Genomic DNA, 24,317 nt, shown 5'->3' with positions numbered 1-24,317 from the left:
TTCATTCTGTTTTTTAACTTACCTTTACACACCGATAATGTCACTGCCTCTCATCACTGCTACTAAAATACTAAAGATTCATTTAAAACAGATGCTACGGATGTTTATAGCTCTGCTGATGCTTCTCTTTCTCACTCGGTGTTCCACAGTGTTGGGAACAACTAATGTAAGCATGTCTGAAGCAAGATGAATATGTTTACTTGGTTGAAGTGTGGTTTAAACAACTTTTGGACATTGTCAGTTGTGACTGCACTGCAGAGCAAAATGTTAAAATGGTCTTCTTTATATTCACAGTGTAAATAAATGGTCGATGGAGGGTTTGGGGTTAGAATATTTGCTACACATTTTCAGGGTTGGGTTTGCAGGTTCTGCTGGTACTTTTGGTGTTTTTTTTTCCTGGGTACTCTGGTTACCTCCCCCAGTCCAAAGACATGCACTGTAGGCTGATGTGATTCTTTTTTAAATAAAATGCAAGTCATTCTGGAGAAGTGTGTCTACTAAATGCTAGAAGTGTGTGTGCCTGTGTGTGTGTGTGTGTCTGTGTGAGATTGTGGCCTGCATTGGGTTGGCATCCCATCTAAGGCTCCCCATGACTGTGTAGGATAAGTGCTACAGAAAATTGGTGTATGGATGAATGGAAAACAGTAGAATCCAATCTGTTGCTTGTTATTCTTGTTATTATTAGTAACAAGTGAGCTGGTGAGAAATATTACTGGCTATCGATAACACCCATTATGCACTCTGTAAATGAAATCTACATCATAGAGTAATTATATAGATTCTAATTAAAAATACATAAGACAAAAGTGCCGTGTCATATTTATTCAAACAACTTATGCAACCTTATGATACACGGTTTAAACATGATGCAGAAAGAAAAGAAAAAAAAAACCAGATATAGAACAGGTCTATAAATATTAAAATGATCAGTTAAAGATGTACTGTTGTCACTATTAAATGCTATGGTCTAATAATAGTGCAATTGATGGTTATAATTTATCATTTCTTTCTCTAGATTTCTAATGTGTGTCACTGTTTTTGAACAAGTTTTTGTTATGTAACATACTTTTGGTGTATACTGTATATCTAGAAACAAATGACTTAATGTATGAACCAAATATGGTGGAAGATTTAAAAACAACTCATTGTATAGGTGAAAAAAGTAATAAAATACAGTACTGTGCAAATGTCTGTAGATTGTTTTGGCTAAAAGTCTTGTTAGACACATCAGCTTGAAAATACAGGTTGTGGTTAAACTAGTATATTTATTGATTCTTAAACAGTATTATAAAAATGTATGTTGAAAGTTTGACCATGTTATGTTCCAATTGGCAAATCGGACACCTGTTGCAATAACCCAATCAATTATGTGTCAATTGGCACATAATGAGGCAAACTATTTCTTACTGTAGATTCATCAGTCCTGTAATTTACAGCATTTGGTAGATGCCTTTATTCAGAGTACCCAAGCCTTGCTCATGGGTCCAGCATCAGCAGCAGGGTGGACCTGGGATTTAACCTCACAACCTTCTGATCAATAGCCCAACACCTTAACCACTAGTCTACCACATCCCCATCTACTAACCCCATCAACTATAAAGGAAGCTAATGCCAGTCCAACAATGGACTCTTTTTGCACCTTCTTTCTTCTTCTGACAATATGGCCCTCAACCAGGAGAACACTGAGAGCTTGGACCCTTTCTGGACTTTTCAGGACTGCCACAACCCCCACTTCCTCAGCCGGACTGTTAAACGATTGCACATTTTGCACTTTAACAATATATAATATATATGACATTATGCTTATATTCACATGCATCACTGTACCATATTGATTTACTGACTCTATTTTTAATGTATGTATTTCTTCTTAAATTGTACCTAACCTGTGCTTTATTTTTTATTCTCTGTTTATTGTGATTTGTTACTTTTATATTTTTAGATCAAGGACAGTCATGAAAAGCATTTCGCTACACATCGCTGTGTATGATTGTGTATGTGACAAATAAAATTTCGATATGAACTAAGTGTTAATGTTGTGTATTTGTGGTGAATTAATTAATATGTTTTCTCTATGAATTTCTATAATTCAATATCTCTTCGTTTCTACTTAAAAATACATCCTTTTTGGTTCAGAATTAAATGAAAAGCCAAAAGACTACTTAATATTTATTTCTTAAATGTCATTTTAGAGACTACTCAATGATTTAATGTTGAATGCTAAATAGATTTCCTGATCCTAAATCCTACAACGTATGAAAAGTATATTTTATAGTGAATTACTGCCTTTTTAATCTAAAGTCCTTACTGTAAATTTCTACCAGTAGACATTTAGTGTTAGAAACATCTGACATTTCAAGGAGCTCTTCACCGCCATCAGCATGTCGACTGTGACTTCTTGACCCCAAGAGCTTGCATCAAAGGAACCCAGCGAGATTTATGTAATTTCGCAGTGGTGATGGAGCGGAAATCGTCTGGTCCATCGTTCTCATCTGCCTCTGTCGTGATCTCCATTTTCTGTATGATGAGTTTCAACAACATGTCTTGTTTCTCCAGTGATGAGGAAATCTGCTTCAGTCTTTAGACCAAAAAAAGTATCACAATTGTATTAATTAATAATAATAGATTTAAATGTATTTTTAGGATAGATCAGTCTGCATCATTATTAACGAATAGAGGAGAGGAATTAATAAATCAGTTACACTGAGGATGTGTGAGGATAGTGTTAGAATCAATAGTGGGAGGAGTTGGTTAAACGATATAGAGGATTGATGTATGGCTATTTCAGATGATTAAAGAGGGGTGGATTTTATATAAAATGGAGATTAAGATAAGGAAAGAGAGGTAGGGTCTGTATTGAAGGGATTAGGATATATGGGAGATTTGGGATGAGGGAGAGGAATAGATGAAGGATGAAATGGTTTGAGATGAATGGGATTGAACTGGGATTAGTAAATCAGATAGTGAATTAAGGGACTGAGAAGAATGGGACATCGGAATGAGTAAAGAGAGGCAAGGTGTTTTTGGAAGGGGATTGGGGTAAGTTAAGAGGGATGCTGTGTGTACTTCGAGGGAAAAGAGTGATTTAGGACAAGTGAAGAGGGACAGGGGGTGTGAGACAGGGGAATGGATAAAGGAAGGAATGGATGATTGGAGACCAGTGAAGACAGATGGAATGAGTCACTTGAAGGATTATTATGAATAGGGATAAGATCGGGATGTGTGAGTGAGGAGATTGAGATAAACAAGGGAAGAATGTGATTCACATGGCATTGAAAAGAAGATTAGGAGCTCAAGTGAAAGAGGCTACACACAAAGCTAATCACTTAGGAAGAAAAAATTAATCTACATCTTTTGTGTGTGAAGGCAAGATGGTTAGCCGATCTTTTTTTTTTAATTTACATTCGATTTGTCACCAAATGAAACTTCAGACTAAAACAAGTGCCTAACCACTGGATCTTAATCATCTGCTATAATCTTCAAGAAGATAGAACGCATCTCACCTGGCTTTCTGCTTCATCAGTTCTAGCTCTAATGGATTTGAGTATGCCATCTGAGTGTCTAAACGAGTGCGCAGTTCACCTTCTGGACTATTCATCCCAATGAATTGCTGCAACATTCCCTGCAAATAAAGCATTAGATTCTAATGCAGAAAATGTAGACAAATGATGTAGGGTACTTACACAAAAGCACTATTATGGGTAAAAAGGCCAATTATTTATTTATTTATTTGTTTGTTTGTTTGTTGATTATAAACTAGCATAATAATATTTTTTGCTTACAACAGAGAAGTATAACTGATTCACACTACTTATTATACAGTAGTCAGTAGATTGTAACCCCCCAAAAAAAATGTTTAACTTTATGCTGTTGAAGTTACAGACCTGAAACTTGGCACACTTCTTGTTTGGGTAAATAGTGACACTATCTTTGTCCACTCTGTTCATAAACCAATATGGCAGTTTCTCTTCCAGATTGGTATGAAGATCAATCTGCGTATTGACACATTTAATGAAGTGCTAGCATGTAATGATAAATGGTTTTAAGATGTTTTAATTAAGCAACATGTTAATCTGTTTCTTTGTTTGTTGGTTAATTTGTGCAAGACCTGCATTGCGATCCTCTTCAGTGCTGCGTTCCTTTGAACCTCAGCGATGTCCCCAACAGCCAAACCAATCTGTGCCACAAGCAAATGAATACAAATTAATTCATGATTTTTTTTTTTTAAAGTGGCTGCAATTTGCATTTGCTTAAAATAAATATTAACCAAAAATGACTACATGAGAGCAGCAAAAAAGTGCAAGGCTGGAATGCCAATGGTCATCATGAACACACTTGTATAGACACTCATTTATACCTATGGATAATTCTGCCTAGCAAATCTGGAAAGAAACAGTGAGAACAGTAGAACCAAAACAAGACCAAACAGAAGCCTGAACTCAGAACTAAACCACGTACACCAGGAGCAATAAAGGTTTAAGTTGTTATACAGGTTTATATAAAAGAAGAGGATGAAGAATTGACTATTGTGGGAACTGATTCTGTTTCATAAAGGAAGTCAAAAATCAAAGGCATGCATCAATCATCAATAAATTTTAACTTCATACCATCAAGTTCATGAAAAGAATTGGCATGAGGAGAATGAAGAGCACAAAAACGTAGTAGGTGACTGCAGGAAAAGGCAGAAGTCCCTGAAGGTATGCTTCCTGAAATGAAGTCTCATAATTCAACTCTCCAACTGTCATTACAAACGTCTGAGCCAACGATAGACCAATCGAGTTGAACTCGTTCTGATGAAAAACACACAAACAAAAAAAAAAAAACATTGAAAATACTAAGTCATATTAACTGTTGTGTAGGTTGGGATAATTGGGAAATAAGATAGAGGGGGAATGGAACATCCACTGACATACTGACATCATCAAAATCATCTCGGTAATCATAGGTCCAATAGAAACACAGGTGAAATGGAATGATGATAATATCAGTCACAACATACTGTACCTGATGAAGCATCAGTGCATGGAAGGACAATCCAAAGGCCAGCAACAGGAAGATGAAAAGGACGAGGACACTCACAAGCGTCTTTGTGATTTCTCCAAACATTATAACATAAATACCAAAGCGCTCAAACCTGTAAGAGTTTAAGGAGCACATTTTAACACACTGTCACAAGAATACACTTCTCAGGCTGTAACAGAATAAGAACAGTCCTCTTAAGTTAGTGTGAATAACAAAATGATTACATCCAGGAATTATGGTGAATATTCAACCTCCAACTAGGAATAACAACAATAACAACGACAGAGTTCTAGTAGTTGCATTAGATAAATAAGATCAATTCGTTTTAAGGCAAGTGCAAATCATCATGATGTTAGTGTGAAGGGTGGGGTTATAGTAAGGGGTGGGGTTATATTGAGGGGTGGGGTTATAGTAAAGAGTGGAGTTACTGTACAGTGAAGGGTGGGGTTATAGTGAGGGGTGGGGTTACAGTGAAGGGTGGAATTTTATTGAGCACTGGGATTATAGTGAAGGGTGGGGTTATAGTGAAGAGTGGGGTTATACTAAGCCCTGGGGATATACTGAGTTATAGTGGTTATATTGAAGGGCTATATTGAGCATTGGGGTTATAGTGAAGGCTGGGGTTATAGTGAAGGGTGGGGTAATAGTAAATGCTAGGGTTTTAGTGAAGGCTGGGGTTATAGTGAAGGTTGGAGTTATAGTCAGGGGTGGGGCTATAGTGAAGGTTGGGGTTATAATGAAGAGTGGGGTTATAGTCAGGGGTGGGTCTATAGTGAAGGGTGGGAGTAAAAAAAAATTCAAAACTTCACTCTCAATTGACAGAATAGTTGCTAGTTTCACATGGCGTTTTTTTTTTTTTACCTCTGGAAGTATAGAAGGAAGTTGATCCAAGCAAATAAAATCGCCAAAGCTCCAGCCTGCCACGGCAGAGTCCCTTTCACATCGAAGAACATCGGAGTAACAAAGGCAATAGAGGAAATGGCTGTCGCCCAATCCGATATGTTTGAGCTGTCCAAAAAGTAACTCATTCGCTTTTGGGACAAAATGAGTACAAATAAATTAATATTTTATGGAAAGAAACAATTTCTAACACCATTAATGTATTATTTTACTTCCTACTTTAAAGTGTATATTGGCTTTAGCACCTTCATCTGACTGAATATCTGACAGGCTGTCTGTAAAATTGAGTTATAGCAGGTGCTGACTTATAAGTGCTGCCAAGATATGTGAAAACGTTTCCCATCAAAATACACATACAGTATCTCACAGAAGTTAGTACACCCCTTACATTTTTGTAAATATTTTATTATATCTTTTCATGACAACACTGAAGAAATGACACTGTGCTTACAATGTAAATTTGGACATTTTCACTTAGGGGTGTACTCACATTTGTGGCCAGCGGTTTAGACATTAATGGCTGTGTTGAGTTATTTTGACCGGACAGCAAATTTACACTGTTATACATTATTCTTGCTAACTGAATGTAAAACACTATGTAAAACAATGAGTTACCTGTTGTGCCATTTGTATCACCTCTTTGCAAATGGCATAAATGTTCATGACGAGGACCATCAGCATGGACACTGAAATTATATAGCTTTGCTGAGATCCAGAGAGAGGAAGAGAGAGTCGGTTGTGTTATTTGTATCTCCCATTAGCAGCTACATTATAGTACACCATCATAAGTAACTGCTTCTAATGTTTCTCTATGATAGTGAAGCAAATCATATTATGAGCTTCTCTAGCAAACATTAAAGATTAGCATACATTGTGGAAGGACATGTTCTCCATGATGAAAGTTGTGCCATTCGTTGTGCTAATTTGTGTAGGTTTCAAGTTCATGACGAGATATGTGAGGGGTAAAAGGCCTAACAGATACACGGCAAGGTTGAGTAAATGAGCTTTACTTCCGTACGCTTTCCTGTGAGAGAAAACAGAGATGTTTTGTAATACAAACAAAATAAAAACACTAAAATTAGTATATATTCAAATATACTACAGTGCTAATGTGGTATTTGGCATTACTGCTACTGTAATAAAGAAGCAAGATGATGAAAATATGTGACGTAAGACAAAAATGTTTGGAATACAGTCATCTTTCCTTGGAATCTTATGCCTGAGCTGTTATGAAGGTATAACTTGAAAATAGTGTCATGAATAACAGGACTCTGTGCAGAAAGGTGCCCAGACATGACCTCCACAGACACCATAGAGAGAGGCAAGGAACCTGGAGCAAGCACATGGTGATGCTCAAGTAGCAGCAGCACAGACATCCTAGAGGCACACTTTTAAACAAAACCCATGAATGGTTGCTTTTAGGGCACCCAGGGGAAGTCCATCACCCAGGGAGCAAAGCTCACTGTAGACAAGGACGATTGTCTAAGTCAATAGCCTGTACAGGCTCAAAGGAGGAATGTTAAGGGTCACGTCAGGCTCCAAAGGCTGACCATGATGGGTGGAGGTACCTTGCCTTGTTTATAAAGACTGCAAAAAATCCTTTTGAGCCCTAGGGACATGGCATGGACAGGAACTAGGGACATGCCATTGACAGGAACTTGCCCCTGTCTAGCAGTCCTACAATTCCAGTTGGTCTGTTCTGCCCTTGCACTGGGGACATACATCTCCTCTTCTCACATGCCCCTGTGGCACACTTCTGCTCAGCTCTAAGGAAGGCCATGGTTACTCCCTGCTGAACACCTTTAGTTACTATTGTACTGCATCTCCAGAAAGCCAATACCATCCATTACAGTCATCCACTAACCAATATCTTGAAACACCCCTGCAGCTAAGGTGATATCAAAGGCAGAATCGGAATGCCTTCCTAGAAAGGCTAATCCTAGGTAAAATGATCTGTATTTTTGCTTGATTGGAACATGAACACAAAATGTAGGACATATGAACCAGTCCTGTGCTGGTTCATATGTCCTACATTTGATGAAAAAAAAACATCTGATGACGAACCTTAGGAACTCAGTTGGGACAAAAAAAAAATTCGATCAAGGTTTGATAGAATGCTTTGTACTCGAGATGTGGTAGCCTAGTGTTGGACTACTAATTGTTAGGTCATGAGTTTGAAACCCAGGCTCACCAGGCTGCAACTGCTGGGCCACTGAGCAAGGCCCTTAATCCTCAGTTAAATTGAAATGAATTGTAAGTCACTCTGGATAAGGGAGTCTGCTAAATGCCTATGTTGTACTGCACTTTTTACCAAATGGTGAGAGGTAGCGTGAAACCGACTTGAACCTTCTGGATGTAACAGGGCTTTGTATCAGTCTCTGACAAGAAAACACTCACCAAGGTGGAAACGAATGTGAGGAGCATAACCCCAATTTTGAAGGATAAGATCTCCGTTAGCTCTAACTGAATTCAGCTGAGCAAATCAGATAGATAAATGTCATGTAAATGTAGTCCTACATACACACAGGTCAGAAGAAGAAGGGGAAAGATGACTATATTCCAGCAGTGTTTATTGCAGTATTTACAGTATGTATGTTTACAGTAGCAGTGAGAGAAGCTAGAGATTATGAGAGGTGAAATTACAGCGGTTGTTTAAAAATGTTCAAAAAATTCATTATAAAAGCTTATTTTGTAACTATATGAGGTTTGTTAATTAAAGTCTAAGAACGATCATTAAAGAGCGGAAAAATGAAAATTATAAACAAACAAACAAACAAACAAAAATTTGGATACCAAAAAATAAAAGTTCTAAATTGCATACAAAAAAAAATCAGCTTTAATAGAATTTCTATATTTAGTCAAAATAATTTAATAATATAAAATTTCAATTAAACCAATCTTTCAAAATAAAGGAAAATATGGTTACTTATGGGAAACTGTAAATACTGTTATTTTATAAGAATTATAAAATAGATACATCTCACTAAGGCTGAAAGGCTGTTAGCCTACCATTTCATCTCTAAATATTTCTGACACACAGGGTGTGTGAGCAGCTCAAGCCGGTTGTACTGAACCATCGCCTGCACAACACAACACAAGACAACACAACACACAAACACATTATGACAGAATACGAATATTTACAGAAATGATCATCACGATAGTCAACATTATTTGAAGGACAATTATAATTCTCCAATTATTATTCATCTTTGTCATTTATTACCTTGAACATAAAACAGATGCGGTATGAATGCTATCACAAATGTACCAAAATTATTACAAATTCTATTTCTTGTATTGTATTTCATTCATTTCTATATGTCTCAGTAGAAAAGACATTGTCTCAAAGCAGCTTTACAGAACAGAAGAAACATAAATTATATTATATGAAGATTAATATAATACAAAAGTTCAAGACTGATATTAGACTGATATTTAAATGTGTTTGTATTTATTGCAAATAAGCAAGCCTGGCGTGACTGTGGTGAGGAAAAACTCCTTGAGAGAAACCTTGAGAGGAACAAGACTCAAAAGAGAACCTCATCCTCATTTGGGTGACACTGGAGGTTGTGATTATAAATATACTGTCTGGCAATTGTGTAATTATTAGGAGTTTTACCCCAAGAGATATAGTTTCAGAGCTGGTTACAATCAGTAAGGACTTCACCCATGTTAGTGATGGTGTCTGTTTAGCCTGTTGTAAATGCTTCTGTGGTCTGATGGGCTAAAACTCCTCAGTCTCCTCGGTGCAGATACAGTATATCCACCTTACAGATCTCTGAGTAGTCCATAAAGGAGTCCTTTTTGTACTGTTTTTATAATCTGTACTACAGATTAATTATTTTACTACATCTAGCATACAATAAGTACACATCAATTGGCAATTTTTTTTATACTCATATTTCATATTTCTTCTTTTTTTATTTTAATTGACCTTTTTGTGAATGAATTATTTATATGCACGCTTTACGTTGTAGCAAGTTTACATTTTACTCCAAGTGTACAACCATGTATGTAACAAATTATATCCTGAATCTTGTCTTGTTTAAACAATCAGTTAATTAGCAATGTGCTATTTACTGACATCTAGGTTATAATAGATCTAGGGTATGTGAGAAGTCAGTGACAGCGATAATTAATAAACTCTTTACTCACATTAAGAGCTGCGAGAGGCTGAATATATACAGCTTTGTCCGTTTGTGTTTTCTGTATATTCAGTGGAGCCTGAAGCCACCGGAAATTGTATGTGATCTGCAAACAGGAGGTGTTTATCTTACATGTGAACAGCTTATAATATAATTGATGCTATAGAAAATGAACCCAAAACTAATATTAACACTAATGCAAAGAATACAATGCTAGTAATGTGATAATAATAATGCTAATATTTAGATAATGCAGCTGTATTATTATAGTATATACTACAGTATTGTAGAATTGCTGATGATTGTTGGCTGATTTCTTTTCCTCTTTATCTGAACTATTCACACATTGTGAGCTGCATACTATAAACTTTATATTATAAACACTTCCATACAACACAGACGGGGTATGAAGTTATCGATATGTACAGTATATATATAGTTTAAAGTACTTCTAATACATACACGATAGTCAATGCTGTTTGGGTCATGCTCAGATTCAGTCATACACAGATCCAGAAGATGCTGCATGGAACAAAAGAAATGAAACAGTTCTTTCTCTTATAGTTTCAACTCTAGTTGTCTAAGCGCAGTACTGACATCAGATTTTATGTCATCAATTACTATTTGTAACAGTCTTCTGACTGATTTGCGGTCGACAAAAATCAGCAGATTTAGCTAATGTCTGGTGGAGGAAATGGGAACACTAAACAAACTGTATATACTAGAACATCTAGAGATTTTGGACTCTCCTGGACTCATCACATAACTCGCACTACCTCAACCGGACGGACTTTTGCACAACTCACTTTTGATTTTTTTTTGCACAAAATACACTATAACTTCACACTGATTGCACACACTTTGCTTTTTTCTCAATAATATATTCATACTCGTATCAACATATGAGTTATTGTATTCATATACAGGCTTAAGATCTCATAAGGTTTCATATAGTCACAGCTAGACCTCTTTTTTCTCCAGCAGAGGTCATAGTCGCCTTTCTAATATCCACACGCATCCTCATCCAGCATCCTTTTTTTTTTTTTTTTTTAAATTAACTGGATTACTGTGTACACCTGCATTTGCATCCTCTTCTTGCCTGAACTCTGCACACATAATTATATCAGATAAAACACTAACGGGAAAAATAATAAGAGACTGGGATTCTCTGACTAATCTAGATAATGTGGATACATCCTGTTGCCTCTGAATCTCTGTACTGACTGGTCAACGAAATCCAGTTCTCAAATGTGGACTCGAATGTTTTAAAAAAGAAAAAAAATAATCACACACATACCTTTGTCGATTCAGGTAGAACCTCGATTAAATCCAGCACAGGGCAGTTAGTGTAGCCCAGTTTAAACATAGCTATTATTTCTGGTAACCTGCCATTGACATACAGTCAAGTCATTAACAAAATCATCCTTTAGATAAGGTAACATTGGATAAGGTCATTTTTTAATTGAGTAAATTTTGTTTTTAAAGCACATTTAAAAAAAAAAGAAGCTTTAAGTCAAATTAAATATATCCATCAAAACCACAGTACAAAATATTTAAAGGTTGTTTTCAGAGCCAGTCCATTAGATCCAGATGTTAGAACAAGATTAACGCTGGGAAAGTTACTCGTGTTCAGACTCATGTAGCTCAGCTGGTTAAAGAAATATTTGTATATCTGTTGAGGTCATGACAATGATATTGCCAGATTTGTCTGAAACAAGGGTTTTCAAAGATGTCTAGACACCAAACATTTAGAAAATTGTATTTTAAACAAGAAAGACTGTATTATACTATCCATCCGTCTGTTTTGTGTATTGCTTAACCTACACGGGATCTCAGGGAACGTGAAGTCTATGACAGGGAATTCAGGGCATAATGTGGGGGACACTGGACCAACATCCTGGATTCTGCAGGGCACATCACACACACTACGGACAATTTAAAGATGCGAATTATCTACACTGCATGTAGGTAGGACTGGGGGAGGAAACCGAAATACCTGTAGGAAACCCCTGAAGCATCTACAATTGTCCTCAATTGACATTTATTTATTTATTTATTTATTTATTTATTTATTTATTTACTTACTTACTTACATGCTTATTTATTTGTTTGTTTATTTATTTGTTTGTTTGTTTATTTATTTTTAATTACAAACAAAAATAAGAATTTCTACAATTTACACTCTGAATACAGCCTCAAGACGGTGAAGTGCAAAATTACAGTATAATACAGAATATAATATCATAAAATATACATATAATACAAATATATACACACACACACACACACACAAACACACACACATATATATATATATACACACACTATATATAACAAACACAAGCACAATACATTGTTTGTCTTTGTTTTGTCAACACGAAATATTTTGTGTGTACGTGTGTGTGTGTGTATGTGTGTGTGCGAGCACATTTTTCATTCTTTTACCTCTCATTGTCAATAGCGGCGTTAGTGACATCTTTCTTCCCACTGCGCACAGCTTCATGGAAGAATGAGGCGTGATTATTATTGAGCAGGATTTCAGCTCCTAGGTTCAGCAAGAGCTTTACAGCTGCGACGTGACCTTCACGTGCGGCAAGGTGCAAAGCTGTGTTCTGCTCAGGAGCAGTTTGGTCAAAAATCAAACAACAGTAGAAAAAGTTACCCTAAAGTTTGCTGATGTGTTTGTGACCAAAGTTTGACCAAGGATTAATAAATAAAATATAATTCATTCTCAGCAGTTGGCTAAACACTACAATTACAGTATGGAGAGAACATTATTCAAATTTTTATAACTTCATACCCCGTCTTCATCCGTGTTATCCAGCAGTTTGACGTTGGCTGCCAGAAGGACGTTCATGGTTTGCGTGTATCCTTCAGCCGCAGCGTGATGTAAACACGACCAGCCTTTATAATCGCTGCACAATAACACACAAAGTGAGAGAACTCCTAACAAAAATTAAAACGTTACGCCAATAAACTCTCCTTCTATGATTACATTTATTTCTGTCTTTTTTTTAAATCATTTTAATCTTTAATTCTTTTAATCTTTTAATCAATTAATTAATCTCTTATTCATGCAATAAATCTACAACAGCTAGAAATTTAAAAGCAAGTACAGGAGATTTTCCCAAAAGCACAAACATACAAATTTAATCTGAATATGAAAGTCATTACATTTCAGTAAATAATAAATATATGTATGTAATATATAAAACATGTAAAACTAATATAAATATTATTCATATTATTAACAATATTAATCCCATCATTCATTAAACTAAAATGTCTTTCTATTAGATTATATTTTTAAAAACATTTTTGAAAATCGTTTTAAATCATCGTTCTTTCAAGGACCGTAAATTTAATGTTGTCATGGTAGCACCCAAAGTGCACTGAACCACATTTCCCATCATCCTCAGCATATCAAACGTCCTAAATACTATTGCCTGTGTCTCACTGCATCCTGATTTACTTTGTTGCAGATAGTCTTGTTCATTGTTATTTGATTCTTGGCTAATTTTATTTTTTGCGCGCTTCATCTGTAAATCTGCATTTGCATCCAACGCTGCCAACATCTTCATGACAAAGTAGCTTCTAACTCTGTGAGGAACATTCCAGTCACAACCTGATAACCAGTACTCTATGTGATCAAACCCAGCATCAAAATACATCATCAAGCTAACATGCTTGTTATTAGCGTATTAGCATGGAATCAAACACAATGCTGTTTGTAGGACTATGTTCATCATAATTCTAATGGGTTAAAAATAAACAATGTTTGTTTACTTGTTAATCAAATGCTTTTGTCCACAAAGACCTGTGACAAATGAGCCATGTCTTTAGCCATGTTTTGAAGCTAGGGACAGATTCTGCTGTCTGGATTAAGGTTAGAAGTTTCTGGAACTGAATTATTTTTTTTTTAACATTTTTTATGCCAATTAATGTACAAAGGTGAGAACATCATTCTTTAAACATCATATCAGGATGGTGTACCTCTGGAACAGTGCTCCCCTCCTGAGCAGCAGATCCACCACCTTAATGTGGCCCCCTCTAGAGGCCAGGTGGAGCGGCGTCAGTCCATTCTCATCTCCTTCGTTTAGCAAACGCGAGTCTCTGATCGTCTCCAAAAGCCTGAGACACGTGTTTATTCGTCCGTATCTGTAAATGAGTAACAAAGCAAGAAACTTTCTGCTGCTTCTATGGTTAAGTTTTCCGAGGCTGCATTTTTTTTTATATTATTATGTTTATTATTTTGTTAAAATTTCTAATATATCATGAATGTGGGATGTGTGTCTCACTCTGCAGCAAAATGAAGCGCAGATTTTTTCTCCTTCGACTTGCGTCCCAAGGAGATTTCAAACCCCAGCATGTTTTTAACAGAGTCGTGGATGCCGAGTTTGCAGGCGTAGTGTAGAGGAGTGCAGCCTTCAAAGTCCTCATCGCTCATCAGCTCCCACACTTCTTTATTCTGGAGTGGAATAAAAATAACTAATGCAAGACTAATAAACTTTACATGTCACTCTAGAACAACCACACTCTATCTATCTATCTATCTATCTATCTATCTATCTATCTATCTATCTATCTATCTATCTATCTATCTATCTATCTATCTATCTATCTATCTATCTATCTATCTATCTATCTATCTAGTTTAGATTCATGTTCTACCTGTAGGATATGTTCAGGAAGATTTTTCAATCCTTTCGGTTGGAAGATGGCAAGATGGAGGAAGTTCCGTCCAGTTTGGTCTTTAATTCTAAAATCTGCATCTGCAAGTAAAAAAAAAACAAAAAAACACATTGATGCTGTTTTTCTTGATATCTTTTCATAATGGTTGTGTGATTTAAGCAATATCAAGCAAGTAAGATTAGCACTGCTCTGCTTCTTGCTGTTGTTTCGTTTTTGGTCCGTCACAAAGGTTCAATTCAAGTTTCAATTCAATTCAATTCAAGATTTTATTAATTATAGCTTTATTAATTATAGCTGCTTATGAACAAACACTTCACAGAGAGCAGAAATAGGTTAGATATCACCATTTACTCTTAGGATAGAGGTTAGATGATTCCATTTGTGTTGAAAAAAATAGGTTTTTTTTCTTTCTATAAATTTATCTATTTCCCTTAGTAGCTAGGTAAAAATAGAATTTCTTAAATCTGTGAGTATCTCATTTCATCACCAACATTAACCGGCACCGTGATTTGTGACATGACAAAGGAATTTATATGTTGTAAATATATAATTTTAATATATAATCATGAACTAAACGTACCTTTAGATAGTAAGAATGAAACAGTTTTCCATGCGCTGCTTGTTGTAGCCAGGAGTAAAGGGGTAAAGCCCTTACAGTCCACGCAATTGATGTCCGCTCCCTGCAGAAAAAATAACAAATACAACCGACGCTGTATTGCACTGTACGGTAGTGAAGTGAGTGTACTGCAAAATTTAATCATGTAATAAGAATAAACATGAAAATGATTCTTCTTCACCTTGGAGACGAGATATTTAGCCAGTTCCACGTGATCGAATAACGTGGCTCTGTAATCACAGCAAGGCAAATAAATAATAAAACATTTACTAAATTAATTAAAGTTTTATTTCCCTCAATCAATATGCTTAATCAGTTGAATGTTGGTTGGAGATAAAAAAAAACAACAACCTGTAATTGAATTTCTCTAACTGGTAGGACCCTATCAGTAATAACTGTTTTAAATATTATTGAGACAATAAAACGAGTTGAAACGATGCTCCATTATATTCATTCATTCATTCATTCATTTTCTATCGCTTATAAGAACTTCTCGGGTCACGGGGAGCCTGTGCGTATCTCAGGTGTCTTTGGGCATCAAGGCAGGATACACCCTGGACCGAGTGCCAACCCATCGCAGGGCACACACACACTCTCATTCACTCACACACTCACACACTACAGACAATTTTCCAGAGATCCCAATCAACCTTCCATGCATGTCTTTGGACCGGGGGAGGAAACCGGAGTACCCGGAGGAAGCCCGGAGGAGAACATGCAAACTCCACACACACAAGGCGGAGGCGGGAATCGAACCCCCAACCCTGAAGGTGTGAGGCAAACGTGCTAACCACTAAGCCACCGTGGCCCCCTACATTATATTCAGAGCATTTATAATTATAGTGCACATGCAGCTGCTTGTATGTGGCTCTAAGGGGTGTATCTTTGTGTAGCATAAATCATTTGGATGTTGATGTATGGCAGTGCATTGTGGGAGTTCATGGGTATAAGTTTTTTAGAGATTATTTGGCAAAACTGCACAATTGTGCGCTATACTGAGCAGGCCGTGAGTCTGTTATAGACTGACCTGTGTAACGGCGCCTGATTGGCTGCGTCTCTAATGTTAATGATTTCATCCATTCTTTTGTCATAAGGAAGAAGCATCGCTTTAACAGCTTCCATCGCTCCCTGTGTGCAGGCAAAGTGCAGCGCTGTGGACTTGTCACACTGTAAAACACACACACACACACACACAATATTTCTTACTATTATATAGCATGTAATTAATGCTGCCTATGACTATGCATTTTAAACATATACATAAAAAGTATAAAGTTTCTTTACCTGTTGCTGGTCCACTTTCGCACCTTTAGCGATGCAAAGTTTGATCACTTCTGTATTTCCACCTCGTACGGCTAGATGAAGCGGGCTGCTCTTTGATTTATCCAAATAATTAATGTGTGTGAGGGTGGAAATGCCCAGGTCCTCTCCTGGAACAGAGAGAGAGGCAATTAAAAATGAAAAAAGTTTAATTGTATAAAATATAAATAAGTTAAAAGTATATTCCTTCTTTCCAGGGTTTTAACTTTGATAATGTTGGTTATGATTTACAATTTACTGTAATGACAAAACAAAAGAATGGAAGCCCCTTAACTTTGTTTCACAGACCTCTTGGGGTTACCTGGACCGCACATTAGGAACCTCTGCCTTATTCAATAACATTGAATCCATGCATTCGTATACAGTAAAGCTATCAGGAAATGCATGGCCTGACATGGCCTTTTATCTATGTAAAGCATGAAATGGGGATTTGTTTAGGGTATTGTCCTCAAATTTGCACAGTCATGACTCATGTAAACCATGTCATGACTGAAGATGAGTTTTGCTTATTTCTGTTGTGTTGTTTAATTTAGATAGCTCGTCTGCACATGCAGACATGTAAACAAATGTAAATCAGTGCAAATCAAATAATTTACATTCGCCTCGAGCTGCAAATTAGAGTCATGGAGCCAATGTTTGAAATACAGCAAATCTCTGACTTGCAATGATGCATTTTTATTGTTTTAGTTCAAACGATATGATCAATTCACCGTGCAAGTGTCCCATCACACACACTCACACTCACACACACACACACACACACACACACACACACACACACACACACACACACACACACACACACACACACACACACAGACCTCACTAAATAGTTTGTATCTTTGTACACTGTTCTAAAGCAGCAGATTTTCAGCTCACATTGCACAGGTTTCTCTCCATGACTACACAATTAAGGGTTTCCAAAAATATTCATTCATCTCTATACATACTGTACCAGTTGCGATAGCAATGAATTACAACCACAAGACTTTAATATTTTGTATCCAAGTAGTGTACAGCACGCATATGGACAGAGCCATAATAAATTTAATCCAAGATGCTTACCTTTTTGCAGGATCACCTCCATTGCTTCTTTAGCTCCAGAAAAAGCCACTGTGTGTATCGCAAAATGCCCCAGCTTGTTCTGATGACACAGCTTTGCTCCATATTTAAACTGGAAAGTAAAACAAATAGCAGCTTGGAGAAAGTCAGAAATTAATGTACATACATAATTTCCACAAATACCTCTCTTAAATTTGCACTAGAGCTACACTAGACTTAATAATGTTTACATGTAGCATATTAAGAGTACTAGCTAACTCCTTGCTATTAATCAACAGCTACCAACCACTTCTACATACCCTCTTCTGCCCTCTTCTACATACATGACGATCTGACTTAACATTTTTTCACAAAAAGATTTTAAATAAAAAAAAATAGAATTAATTAATTAATCCTTTTATTGACATAATTATGAATTTTGACATCACGTTAGAAATATTTTGATTAGAATTAATTAATTAATCCTTTTATTGACATAATTATGAATTTTGACATCAATTTCACCATTAAATTTTGCAAATAGTTCTTTTGTTCATATTTGTAGACAAACATGTCAAAAATCATAAAGCAAATGTTTTTTAAAAAATGAACAACTAACAAAGATCTTATCTGCAGTGATTTAAGTATTTGGTTTACATGATGCTATAAGCTTCACTTATTATTTATTGTGCCCTTGTAGCTGAAGTGCAAAACTGAAGAAGCAAACCTAACAGATATTGGTGGATCTAGTACATTAAGGAAATTTTGTGTTCTTCCTTTTATCCTCAAAGAATACTTCAGTTATACTCACAAGTGTGTGAAGAGCTTCACAGTTATTGTAAGAGCATGCAAGCATCACAGGTGTGTTTCCCAAATCTCCCTCCAGATTCACCTCGGTCCGACTGCAGGACAGGAGAACCTAAATAAACATGAAGTGTGTGTGTGATTCAGCTGCATTAGGTAATTGAATATGTGTAAGTCACCTGTACCAGGTAACTACATGGGTCTAACTCATCTATACCAAACGATTGTCTGGATGCAACTCCTCTGTAATGGGTAACTGGGTGGGTGTAACTCACCTGTACCAGAGTGGATGTAACTTACTTGTAACAGGTAACTGTGGGTGTGACTCAACTGTACCAGGTAACTGTGGGTGTGACTCACCTGTACCAGGTAACTGTGGGTGTGACTCACCTGTACCAGGTAACTGTGGGTGTGACTCAACTGTACCAGGTAACTGTGGGTGTGACTCACCTGTACCAGGTAAATGAATATGTGTAACTCACCTATACCAGGTAGCTGAATATGTGTAACTCACCTATACCAGGTAGCTGAATATGTGTAACTCACCTATATACCAGGTAGCTGAATATGTGTAACTCCCCTATACCAGGTAACTGAATATGTGTAACTCACCTATACCAGGTAACTGTGCGTGTGACTCACCTGTACCAGGTAACTGTGTGTGTGACTCAACTGTACCAGGTAAATGAATATGCGTAACTCACCTATACCAGGTAGCTGAATATGTGTAACTCACCTATACCAGGTAAATGAATATGTGTAACTCACCTATACCAGGTAAATGAATATGTGTAACTCACCTATACCAGGTAAATGAATATGTGTAACTCACCTATACCAGGTAAATGAATATGTGTAACTCACCTATACCAGGTAGATGAATATGTGTAACTCACCTATACCAGGTAAATGAATATGTGTAACTCACCTATACCAGGTAAATGAATATGTGTAACTCACCTATACCAGGTAGATGAATATGTGTAACTCACCTATACCAGGTAAATGAATATGTGTAACTCACCTATACCAGGTAGCTGAATATGTGTAACTCACCTATACCAGGTAGCTGAATATGTGTAACTCACCTATACCAGGTAACTACATGGGTCTAACTCACCTGTACTGTATGACTGAGTGGATGTAGCTCACATGTAACAGGTAACTGAATATGTGTAACTCACCTATACCAGGTAACTACATGGGTCTAACTCACCTGTACTGTATGACTGAGTGGATGTAAATCACCTGTATCATGTGCCTAAGTGAATGATGTAGCTCACCTGTAACAGGTAACTAAGGCGGTATAACTGAGCTGTACCAGGTAAATAAATCTGTGTAACTGATTGACTTTTACCAAATAATTATGTGTGACTGATCTGTATCAGGTAAATTGATTTGTTTGACTCTGCTGTATCAGCTGATGAATGGCCACTGTTGGGTCTTTGAGCAAGGCCCTTAACCCACAGCTGCTCAGTTGTATAATTAGTTGTAATGTTGCATGAGGTGAACATAGGTCATTTGCCAAAAGCCATTTTACATCAGGTATTTTGAGGTTGTTTGACTCATCTGCATCTGGTAATGAAGAGTTTGTGACTCACCTTTACCAGGTATGTGACTATGAGAGACTCTGTTCCAGGAACCTGAGTTAGTTTGACTCTCATGTACAAGGTGATGGAGTTTATGTGACTATCATATAGCAAGCGATTGCGTTTGAGTGACTTTTCTGTACCATATAACAAAACTCACCTGTACTAGGGGATTGTATTCTTTGCAGATTGCCAAGTGAATCGGTGCCATCATGGCTGTGTTTAGGGTGTTCGGATTGGCGCCCATGTCTAGCAACACTGAGCAGCTTGACTCCTGGTTTTTCTCCACAGCAAAATGTAGAGGAGTTTGGCCTTCTGCATCCTGAGCATCCAGCTCTGTGCAACACAAAATACTATACCTGATATTAACATGTTTATTACACTTCTGTATGTGCTACAGAGCTCTGAGGTGCTCAGAGTGAAACAAACAAACAAACAAACAAACAAACAAACAAACAAACAAACAAAGACAAAAATCTGGGAAAACAAGTTATATGAAGATATTTCAAAAAGAGTTTTGTCACAAACTTGTTCCTCTTCCTGCTTAAATGCTTTTTAATTTTTTTTTTTTTAATTTCTTTCCATTTCATGTTCTTACATTACTTTTTAATGAGAAAATGTTGCTTTAATGGCCAGTTCAGACGATGCTAATGGGTTTCTTAATGTTCACTATTAAGTGGACAAGCACTGAAGCAATCTGGGAAACTGGGCCAGATAACTAATGTACATTATGCTATAATAGACCATCTCAGAGCTGTTAATACATCCATAACACACCTGTGTTTCTTCCTTTATTTTCATTTTTTTTTTCATGAATGTGTGTAGCCATAAGATTCCGCATGATGTCTGAAGAATTCATTTGAGATTCTGGTAACACATAATTGCTGCATATTTGAATCTACAGTTGTACCACATCCTAAATGCACTCCAATGTATTTTTTTCCTATTGGATCTGGTCATGGAGAAGCCATTAAAGTTGCAGTGATATCAGTTCTTCAGTAATATTAGTACCATTTTGAGATGACATTATGACATTGTGATATAATGCACTATCATGAAAGGAAGTATGCATTAGGACGGCAAATTGAGGTCACGAGGGGAATCATAGGCTTGTCAACGATACTCTGAAAGTCTGTGATGTTCAAACAATGCTCAAAAACCCATTTCTCAAGCTCTTATACTACCAATACTAGCTCAAACTGTTGACACAAGGCATTTTGGGTCCATGGACACATGCTTTTGAGACCAATTTCTACAGTAATCAAGATTTCCTGTTTTTGGCTACTCAACCCATTAAATAAATAGGAATATAACAAATTGCAGTCCTGAGATGCTTTTCTCATCATCACTGATGTAAAAAGTGATTGTGTGCATTACTGTAATCTTAATCTCTCACAAATACACACACAGTATACAAATTTCAAAATCACATTCATGACTGATGATAATGATTCATTTGTGATGATTTTTCAGTGACCTATAGAAAGGAATCATTTGGATGATTTTGACGTTGAACTGATTATGTTACAGAGTACAGAGTACAACATCTGAGTGGTATTTAACCTATTATATCTAGTCATATCTAGTTTCCCCTTTTACATTAAAGCTCTTTGCTCAAATGTGGTCTGTATTACAGTGCTGCCTATAGAGTGTTGGGCATTAACAAGTAGGGAGAGGTTTAGAACTCACCCTCAGGTCCTGTCATGGATACAATAAGCCGAATAATGTCCACGTGTCCACTAGCAGCAGCGTAGTGGATCGGTCGTGCTCCATTTTCATCTTTAGAACTTAGGTGAGTCGGACTCTTCCTGCTCAGGTAATCCAGTGCAGAAAAATCGCCTTGAACCACCCACTAAGATAAAGGTGGATGTTAGGATCTGCCATAACCTACATGTTAGCTTTACATCCACGTCTACATCCTACTCCAGCTGTCAAAAAGTATTACCATGAGGTGATTAATAGGTGAAATCTGAGCAGAGGGCTCTAACATACACACAGAAACATGATACACACTGAGGTAATATCAGCTGGGATGTTCTGTAAATGTTTTTTTTTCTCTTCACCTTATTTTAAACACACATCCAACCAACCAAACACACACAACCATCCTCCTCCCCAGCACACACACACACACACACACACACACACACACACACACACACACACACACACACACACACACACACACACACACACACACACACACACACACACACACACACACACTTCAGAACTCACTTCAAACACGTTGACATTAGCCATGTTAGCCAAATCAATCTCATCTATCACACAGCTATAGGAGTTATCTTGCTTCATTGGGGTTTCTCCTAAAGAAAGAAATTCACAATGAAAACCTGTGAACAGAAATAGAAGCAACATAAATTATTAATGATTTGAATTTTGGCTAAAAATGAGTACACATTGAACCCCAAAAGTACAAGTAAGCAACATTTGTTTTTTTTGTTGTTTTTTTTTTTTACCAGAGAAGCTACTGTACTGTACAAGGCTAATGTTTGGAGTCACCAAAGAGGATCATCTGAACTTTTGATCAGTCATGGGTTTTACAGCAGCTCTGTGAGAGCATGGGATCCTTCCAAGGTTCTGCCTGAACCACCACGGATTCTGCTAAAAGACTAAAAAGTATACTTATATAGTTATATATACTTATACTCAAAAATATTTATACTTATACATGTAAATATAATCTATTAATTTTATTCTGTCATTTCATTACTTTTGTTTGATCACTGCTAACAACCAGATTTATTGCTTAATATTATATATACACAGATATATATATATATATATATATATATATATATATATATATATATATATATATATATATATATATATATTATTAAGCAATTAATCTGGTTGCTTAGAAGTGACCAAACAAAAAGTAATGAGATGATACACTACTGTACACACCACACCGTGTATACAGTTCAGAGTTCAACACACAATCTAGCTGATAGTCTTTGTTTTTTTTTAAGCTAACAGCCTTATTCTTGTATATATTATATTCATCTACGGGTTTATGAGGGAGCTGAATAGAGTTTCATCCTATATGAGTAAACATAAAGATGCTTCATGAGCTTCAAGTGCAATAAACAGAAATGGAAAGAGGAACGCATGTGCATTTATGCTGTATTGATGTTTGTCATGAAGCTGCTTGTTGAGCAGCCTCTCAGAATGAACTCATAAAATTGATTAAAATTTGCTAAACAGATTGCATTGTGATTTTAATATTGACATTGTAATTTCAGTTTTTCAGTTTATCTCGAACACCTGCCATGATGTCCATTGTTCTCATGAAAGTGTTTGCACTCAGCGGATGTCGGAATATAATTAAAACCAAGGTTGGGTTAATCGTATGTTATATGGTATTTATAGTACTCTTCTGCCGAAATACCTATTAGGTTAAATTTATAGAGTGGATGTTAGCTCAAGTGCACACTCTCAATAAAGAAAAAAAGCAGAACATTGAAAACTACAGCAAAAAGCTAAATGAAGTTACGAATCACTAAAAAATGATTCTTAAACTATGATTCTTCCTTTTGCTTAAATTTGTAATGTAAATGTGTGTTTAATTAAAAAAATATTCCAAGCAGAACTAGCAGTCTCAGACCTTTGGACCACTTTGAATACTACATAAATACATACAGTATAAATTTCAGTAGAGAAATGTGTTAATGATGCCTATAAGCCATCCTTAAAAACATTCATTAGAAAAAGTGTTATGCAGGTAAAATAATAAGCATCTAAGCATTAAGGTAAAGAAGTACAAATCACAGTGTGGTGTGATGCGCCACGATATAACCACCAACCAGAGATTTATTTTCCTGTAACAGCATATGCCCAAGTCTTTGTTTCCTCTTAAATCACAGCTATGTGCAATCAATTTAATTTATTTTATTGACTAAACAATCTCACATCATCCTTTTTAATCCGTATATACTGTCAAAGAAACAAGTTCCTGTTAACTCATGTCATAACACCTATAAATAGTTATATAGCTATATGTAATAGCTTAATTCTATTATTTCATTCCTTCTTCAAACAAAATCACTGCTCGATTCTGAGAAACTGCAAAGCAAGACGTCCTTATGTTTTAGAAGATCCTTTGTTGGAAAACTTAAAGTACCAGCTTTGTTTAAAATCCTGCACTTTAAATATATCTAC

General features: G+C 36.3%; 1 protein-coding gene across 1 annotated transcript; it reads right to left on the bottom strand.

Moving 5' to 3' along the window:
- Positions 1 to 659: 659 nt before the first annotated feature.
- Positions 660 to 22,480, bottom strand: trpa1b (transient receptor potential cation channel, subfamily A, member 1b). The gene is made up of 27 exons (XM_027174209.2): positions 22,371 to 22,480; positions 21,822 to 21,984; positions 20,293 to 20,468; positions 18,551 to 18,658; positions 17,764 to 17,872; positions 16,663 to 16,808; positions 16,406 to 16,545; positions 15,560 to 15,608; positions 15,343 to 15,442; positions 14,742 to 14,842; positions 14,369 to 14,538; positions 14,064 to 14,228; positions 12,871 to 12,985; positions 12,516 to 12,682; positions 11,368 to 11,455; positions 10,533 to 10,592; positions 10,081 to 10,176; positions 8,932 to 9,002; positions 6,793 to 6,946; positions 6,538 to 6,627; positions 5,884 to 6,053; positions 5,005 to 5,134; positions 4,608 to 4,790; positions 4,109 to 4,177; positions 3,885 to 3,992; positions 3,504 to 3,622; positions 660 to 2,578 (listed from the first exon to the last, which is right to left on the bottom strand). The coding sequence occupies exons 1-27, from the start codon at positions 22,446 to 22,448 to the stop codon at positions 2,377 to 2,379; spliced, it is 3,327 nt and encodes a 1,108-aa protein (XP_027030010.2). The 5' UTR covers positions 22,449 to 22,480; the 3' UTR covers positions 660 to 2,376.
- Between the last annotated feature and the right edge of the window lie 1,837 nt (positions 22,481 to 24,317).

This window comes from Tachysurus fulvidraco, chromosome 25 (assembly GCF_022655615.1).
Source record: "Tachysurus fulvidraco isolate hzauxx_2018 chromosome 25, HZAU_PFXX_2.0, whole genome shotgun sequence".
NCBI lineage: Eukaryota > Metazoa > Chordata > Actinopteri > Siluriformes > Bagridae > Tachysurus > Tachysurus fulvidraco.
This window is presented reverse-complemented; position numbering and strand designations above follow the sequence as displayed.

Bases quoted from the DNA above. Each gene is read 5' to 3' on its own strand.
- trpa1b (XM_027174209.2), bottom strand. From the start codon at position 22,448: ATGAAGCAAGATAACTCCTATAGCTGTGTGATAGATGAGATTGATTTG. The intron at 16,809-17,763 runs GTAAGCATCTTG...TCTCTGTTCCAG, and splicing joins GGAGGTGATCCTGCAAAAAG to GAGAGGACCTGGGCATTTCC. The intron at 15,443-15,559 runs GTGAAGAAGAAT...TTTTTTCTGCAG, and splicing joins CTAAATATCTCGTCTCCAAG to GGAGCGGACATCAATTGCGT.